Source organism: Thamnophis sirtalis, unplaced genomic scaffold, assembly GCF_051295495.1.
Source record: "Thamnophis sirtalis isolate CommonGarterSnake01/CBP01778 unplaced genomic scaffold, rThaSir2_p1.2 scaffold_10, whole genome shotgun sequence".
NCBI lineage: Eukaryota > Metazoa > Chordata > Lepidosauria > Squamata > Natricidae > Thamnophis > Thamnophis sirtalis.
Genome location: NW_028261390.1, coordinates 40,671,766 through 40,679,619, shown reverse-complemented (window position 1 = coordinate 40,679,619; position 7,854 = coordinate 40,671,766). Strand labels below are relative to the sequence as shown.

Here is a 7,854-nt window from a genome sequence, read left to right as displayed (position 1 = left end):
TAACCGACCACTGATGGCAACCTTTCCCTGAATTGAATAGTTAAAAATTCAGGATATATTTAGATTCTATCAGTTTTGTTGAAAGTATCTCAAAAAAATTTAGAACCGTTGATCGCTTTTAAAATATAGTAGCAGTGTGTTCATGGAGAAGAAAAATGATAAATTAAGGATAAATTTCTATTTTATTATTTTTAAAATTATATACATTAAGAATATTTTTTAGAAATATTTTAGCTGTAACTTTGACTTTAGAAACCTTCCGGAATGTACCGTATGTTTCGGAGTATAAGACACTCCAGAGTATAAGACCCACCTAGATTTTGGGAAGGAAAACAAGGGAAAAATATGTGCCTCTGCTTCTTAGCAATTTGCCTCCTTGCAACAAACAGTACAGACAATATACACTGTCTGTATTTCAGACTATACTTGTACAGATGCTGTTAAAATTGATGTGCTTTCTGGAAGTATAGTTATTTTCTGCTATTGAAAAGAATAGCACTTTTTAAAACAATTCCACAAAACCTCTTCAGATCAAGCATTTATTTTAAAAAGCTTCTTCATTTTGTTAAATTGTCTAGAATAATAATAAAGCAGTCTTTAAAAAATAAGTCTAATAATTTGAATATTCTATAGGCATTTATAGTTGTTGACTTACCTCCTTGCAGTAAACAACCTGATTAGCACAAGAAAAAAAATCTGCCTCCCAGCAATTTGCCACGTGGAGCAAACAGCAAGTTTCACTTTCAATTTCTCCCGATGATCAGCTGTTACAGGCTGCAGGGATTGCAATAGCTTATTGATGCCTCCGCAAGTCCCCATTTGCTGCAAAGAGGTAAATTGCTTGGAGGCAGAGGCCAAAGGGTTGGGACCGGTGGGTGGGTGGGGCCACATTCAGTGTATAAGACGCACCCAAATTTTCACCCTCTTTTAGGGGGGAAAGGTGCATCTTATACTCCGAAAAATACGGTAATAGATAAAATTAAATGTTTCATTAGGCTTTCTAGTTAAGCCAGGAAAATGCCATTTTCTCACTTTTCTGACAAAATGTTACAAACTATTGTTTTGCTCCAGTAAGCAAAGACAGGGATCAAAAATAATAGAGCAATAGAGAGATTTATGCTTTTATTACTATCTTAAACACCAGCCTCATTTGTCCTAGAGGCTTCTTTGTTTAAACGGACTTCAAAATGGCGATTTCTCTCCGTTGGTGACTGATAGGGGATGTACTTAGCCGGCTTTACCTTCCTGCAGACCTCTCCTTAATAAAATAATTTTTTTTTTTGGAAACAGAGGGGAGCGAGAGCGCTGTTTATTTGTTTATTTATAATGGCACCCAGGTCAAAATCGAAGCGTCTCTCTACGAATGTGCTTAAAGAATCTACGAATGAATTTAAAGAATCTACTATGGAATCACAGCCCTTGTCTCCTACGCCCTCTACTGGAGAATTCTTAACACAGGAATTTTTCCTTCAAATGCTTAATGATTTTAAACAAGAAATTAAAGAATTTGTATTGGAGCTATATGGTAATTTAAAGTCTAAAATTGCCCAATTGAAGGCGAATACGTTTGTAGCCGTGTCTGCCCTGTCAGATTATACCGCTGAAATGGAGAATAAATTGGAAAGCTTGGAGGAGGCTAATTCTCATTTGACTACTAATATCCAAACATTACAACAAAAAATTGGAGATACTCAAGAACAGCTCGTTATGATAAACTTTAACAAGAAGGCATTTGCAATAAGAGTCAGAGGATTCCGCGAAAAGGAGCGAGAGAATCTGAAACAGACCTTTGTTGAAGCCTTCAGCCATGCGGTGGGAAGCCCGGGACTTAATTTTGATTGGCAGATTCGGAAAATCTATCGCCAGAATTCGTTGGTAGCGGAACAGCGACAGCTCCCGAGGGACATAATTATATATTTCTCCACAAAAGAATCCAGAAATGCGATTATGCAAAAGTTTTACAATAACAGCTTGCGAATTGATGGCCAGGATTTGATTGTCTTCAAAGAAATCCCATCCCAGATGTTAAAAGCAAGGAGAGACTATACTTTCTTAACTAAAGAGCTTAGAAATCATCAGATTCAATATAGATGGGAGGCCCCAGCCGGCATTACGGTCACATTTGAGAATCAAAGACTTCGTCTCAACTCTGTTTCGGAGGCTCGAGATTTCTATTACAAGACTTTGAAGGCGGGACTTCCTGATTCACTTGGAAAAGAGGAAAGACAAGCCGAAGGAGAAGGCAAGCAGCAGACCTCATGGCTGCAAGATGGAGGGGGTAGCTCTCCCTCCCTCGGAGAAGCAGAAAAGTGGAGATCGAGGATTTAGACATTTTAAAATATTCGTCAAAGTTGTGGATTGAATGGGGGTTTGCGACCTCTCTCCGGTAGAAAAAGCGGAATCGGATATTGGTGGGGTGATGCTGAATGTATATTTGTAAAATGCATGCAGAATGATTTACGCTGTTTAAATCCTGTTAGAAGGGAAAGTTTGATGAGATTATTTTAAAATAGAAGGTAAACTGATTCTTGTTGAAAGCATTATTTGAATATGTGGAATGATCCATGCTATTTAATTTTTATTAGAAGGGAAAGCTTGGTGAAATTATTTTGAGCTAGATTGTAAACTAATGTCTGCATAAATTTGATAGTGGTAAATATCAGAGAAGCAAGGGATGAGGGTAAAATGCATGCGGAATGATTTACGTTGTTTAAATCCTATTAGAAGGGAAAGCTGGATGGGAGATAGAATGCAAACTGATTTTTGTGTAAAGTAATATTTGACCCACGCTGCTTAAATTTTACTAGAAGGGAAAGTTCGGTGAGATTATCTTGAGCTAGATTGTAAATTGATGTCTGCACAAATTTGTATAAATTTTGACTCTTGTGTGAATTACTGTTTGAAAATAAGGTTAAGAAAGATTATTTGGAGGGACTATGGGAAATAGTGGTAAATATTAGAGAAGCAAGGGACGAGGGTAAAATGTACGCGGAATGATTTACGCTGTTTAAATCCTATTAGAATGGAAAGTTTGATGAGACTATTCTTCTGTAAAGTAATATTTGAATATGTGGAATGATCCATGCTGCTTAAATTTTACTAGAAGGGAAAGTTTGGGAGATTATTTTGAGCTAGATTGTATATTGATGTCTACACAAATTTGTATAAATGTTTATCTGAATATAAGGTCAAGGAAGAGGAATTGGAGAATCTACAGGAGGTTGGGGTAAATAACAAAGAAGCAAGAGACAAGAATAAAATACATATAGGATGACTTACGCTATTTAAACATAAAGAAAGATGGGGGGCTGAGCTTAATACAAAGTTTTTTTCTCTTTTTTTTCTGTTTTCTTTTCCTTTTTATAATTTGTATTTTCTTTCTATCTATTTTTTTATATATATTACTTTTATTTTTATTTCATACGATCATAAGATACTTTAGAAGGGGTTTGACAGAGCGCAGTGCCAGGTGTGGGCCCTGGGAAGTCGGGGGGATTAGGGATGGGGATTTATGGGGGGTGGGTGGGTGGGTGTTAATATAGTTTCAATAAGAAGAAGAATGCACTTGTATACGGTTGTTCTTTCTTTTTTTTCTTTTCTTTCTTTATAATTTTCTTCCTTGGTTTATTTTTTTTTTATCATATCATATTAATAAATAATAGTTGAATAAAGGAACACACCAAGGGGAGAGGTAGAGGGAAAGAAGAGGGAGGAGTAAGGAAGGAGTAAGGGGAATGTAAGGAGGGCGTAAGGGGAATGCTAGGAGGAAGGGGAGAAAGGAAGGTTTGAGGGGAAAGGGAAGTAGGAGGGGAGTGTTAGAGGGAGGAAAGGAAAGTTGGAGGGGGAAGATGGGGTGCATGGAGGATGGAAGTGTTAGGTGGGGTTGTGAATGATGATGAGTTGTGTTTTCTTTTTTATTTTATTTTATTTCTTTTCTTATAGCAAATATCCAGTATATAAGTGACTGTAAAATGGAATGTGAAAATGAATAAAATATTTAAAGAATAAAAAATAATAGAGCAGTATTATTAATATAAAAACAAAAGTGCTGTGCTGACTAAGCTAAACATCTGTTTATACTTTAGCATCTTTAAAGTAAAAGTTGCAAAATAACTAAGTTTGAATTTAACCAAATTAGTAATAAGTCTAGATACAAAAAAAGAAGGCAAAAAAATTACATAGTTTATATATAGGTGCTATGTATTCACAATGTATTTATTTACATATATCTAGCTATTCCTCACCTCTAGACAAAATAGCATCACACAAATCTAATAAAGAAAATAAATCTAGAGATTGTTGTCAACAAATCTTGGATTACACTAATGACTAAACAGCCAAAGAAACAGGGATACAAATATTAAGCTGCAATTTAGTAAGTACAAACTATAACTCACTAATGCTTTCCATAAAGTAATGAGAAGCTCTACTGAATGGTCATTGGACAACACATAAGACAGGAATTATGTGCTTTTGATGTCCAAAGGCCCTTATGGTGGTTCATGTCTCTAGCTTGTAAAAACAAGTGTGCTAACATAATTTTTTCAGAGAGAAGAGATGGGGAGAAATTACCATGAAGCATTTTTATATTGTAGGTGGTATTTTGCAACAAATTTATTACAAAAGGAAATAAAGTCGCTGGTGGATATTTTGAAATCCGAATTCAGTTTTAAACTATTTGTACATTAGTCTTTTGTCTATGCATCTTGCAGTAGAAGCGGTCTTGCTGTGCTGGCAGCTGCCTTTACATTCTGTAGTAAATGCAAAGCTTCCTGCTTCTCAAGCGCTTACCATATTTGTGGGTGAAATTCTAAGCTGATTATGCCAATAACTGTAGTTAAACACTGAAGGGGAGTTGGTAACTGCTGCATAGTAGCCTGTATGTGCTTCTCACTGCAAGTTCCTTTGGAGAAAAGTAAAACCTATTTTCCATCCAACTTGGTGAGATCTGCCATGACTAATCCTTAAATTGCTTTTAAGCAGCGTTGTTGTTTGTCTTGGCAAGCCAATTCTATTCACAGGTCTTACAAGGTTAACACTGGCTTCACTGTGTCAACTATGTTACATTGTTTACTTAATAGCTGGTTTTCAAATCCACTGAACTCAAAAAATGATTTCTGAATTGGTTTTAAGGTTGCTTTCTCTATCAGAAATGCTTCTCAATACTTACTCTGCACTTTTTATGTAGAAAATAAATTTCTAGGGTTTTTTCCTTTGTTATTCAAGATGGAGACATTAAGTTATTTAAAAAAATAACCAAATACTGATTATTATGATATCAAATAGCTGCATGGCTGTGATTCATGATCACAGGTTTGTGATTTTTTTTACTATTACACTAATTGGCAACAAGGGAACACATTAGTCTAAACATAGTTCATCTGGCAGGGCAAGGATTAATTTCTTGTACTAAAAACACACAATAAAACAGAAGATAAAGCAACATAAAACTTTTTTTTTTAAAAAAGGTGGAAAAAGAAAACAGTCTCAGGCAATGAAAATCAACCAGTGTGGGCTGTTTGTGTAATGCGGTGATGACCATATCTAAACCTAATAGCTACTAGCCTCAATTGAGGCAAACACAAAACATCTTTGTTGTATATATTAAGCAAAGCATTTAAATACAATATTTGAAAAACCATTGCCAAATATTGAAACACAAAGAACCATTCTTGCTAGGATTCCAGTGAAGTGTGCCCAGTGAATTCTGATGAGAACAATGCCAGATGTCTTCTAGAGGTCTTCTTAGGAAAGGATCGATCACATAATTTTACTTCAATGTTCCCTTCACTGAATGCTTCTCTTCTAGTCTCTTCCAGGGAGACCAACTCTCTTCTACAGGCCCTTTCCTCATGCTGCATCGTTGTGATTTTTAAGTTTTTGTGATGTCTGAATGGAGACAACTTTTTTTTTATAATGCAAAAGCAAAGTGCAGAGAGGAAGTTCTTCTTGAAGTTCTCATTCATAAAGGCGTATATAATGGGATTGCAAATGGAATTAGCAAATCCGATTACCTGCACAATTCCAAATATCATCTTAATAGTGACATCATCATATTCTCTTTCAAAATTACCTACAGAGAAAAATATGAAATTTATACCAAATTAATTATAAGACGTGTTTAAGAAATTCATTAGAAACATGCTATTAAAACTTTTATCTGCCACATACATAATTTATAGTGAATAATGTAATAATAAGATGATGACTAATACACTGGATCATGCCTTACCAATAAGCAAGCCTATACCTTCTGTTTGTGTGTTTTAAGTAAATTTTTGGTTGCCGGAGATTGAACAAGTCCCTACAATTTTCTTGGCAAGATTTTTTTAGAAGTAGTTTGGCATTGTCTCCTTGCTAAGATTAACAGAGGGTGACTGGCCCAAGGTCACCCAATTAGTTTTGTTCCAGTGACGTGCGGTGAGGTTTATGGCCGGTGAGGCAAGCAGGCAAAAGCGGACCTATGTCTGCCGACCTATGTCTGCCAGCGCCAGGGCTTCGCCGGGGCTTTTGGAAAGCTGCGCCAAAGCCCCAGCACGGCTTTCCGCCATAGAGCAGGACGCGGCAGCATGGCTTTAAAAAATAAAAAATAAAGTGCCAGCCCGTGCGCCAGCAGAGGCAGGTAAAACACACACACACAAAAATTACTTATAATAATACTAATTACAATTACTTACAAATTACAATAATTTTGAATTCCTCCCCCCTCCCTCCCACCCACATACCTTTTCCACCTGTTTCACAGAGGATTTCAACTCTCCTCTTGTCTGCCATGATGAAAATGTAAAAAATGTAAAAAGAAAAAGGCAAGAGCTGCTGAGGTCAGGCTGGGTTAGCTGCTGCCAGAGTCTCCAATGGATGACTCTGCTTAACTGTTTAAAAAAGCCTCTTAAAAAAGAGCCCTCTGCAGGAGGAGGCGAAAGAACCACGTGCTTCATCTACATAAGTAATTTTTTGCCTTGCTTAACTCTGCTCAAGTGATCATAAAGATAGACTAAATGAGGCACATGGGTCTCTCACCTCCTCCTGCAGAGGGCACTTTTTAAAGAGGCTTTTTTAAACAGTTAAGCACTAAGCAGAGTCATCCACTGTGACTCTGGCAGCAACTACCTCAGCCTTTTTCCTTTTATTTTTTTTCCTTTTCATGATGACAGTGGTGAGGCCCTGCCTCCCCTGCCTGCACGTCCCTGTTTTGTTCCTAAGGCGGACTAGAACTCATGGTCTTCCAGTTTCTAATTTAACACCTTAACAACTGTGCCAAACTTGCTCTCTTAAATAGAAGTCTAATATCCTACCTACATTATTTATTTCATTTATATGCATAAAACTGCGCTATTAATTTTCCACTATTTATGACTAAATTCTTGCACAAGAAAGTAAAGCATAAAAGTAAGATCAAGCATTGCCTTGTAAAATGTTCACATTTTTAGGAATTTGTCAACAGGAAATTAAATGTTGGTTTAAAATATATATTAATTTAATCAAATGAAACAATATTAAACTACGATTGCCATATACAATATTTAAATATTATTTTAATACTCTCTGGTATCCTGAAAGCAGAAATAGTATGAATCATATTTACTATTATTATTTATATAATATCTCATACAACTTTCCATATTCTCTATGTTTAGATATACATAGTTTTCTCCTTTATTAGCAGATGGAGAAAAAAACTTAATACAAGCTTTAACCATGTGAAAATAGGACATTAAAATAAATAAAAAATATATGTCAAATTGTACTGCTTTTCTATGGGTGGACAGGAACCCAATTAAGTAAACAAAACAACAAAACCCTGATAGCTTTGGCTTCATTATTACTTTCAAAGGCCAGATTCATAGAGCAATT

At 35.8% G+C, this 7,854-nt stretch overlaps 1 protein-coding gene across 1 annotated transcript in view; it reads right to left on the bottom strand.

Annotated features, from left to right (window-relative positions):
* Nucleotides 1–4,010: 4,010 nt before the first annotated feature.
* QRFPR (pyroglutamylated RFamide peptide receptor) overlaps nt 4,011–7,854 on the bottom strand; it is a 42,684-nt gene continuing 38,840 nt past the window's right edge. The window contains exon 6 of the mRNA XM_087724432.1: nt 4,011–6,073. Within this exon, the coding sequence (XP_087580558.1) occupies nt 5,676–6,073 (398 nt within the window). The 3' untranslated portion in view covers nt 4,011–5,675. The remainder of the gene's footprint in view (nt 6,074–7,854) is intronic.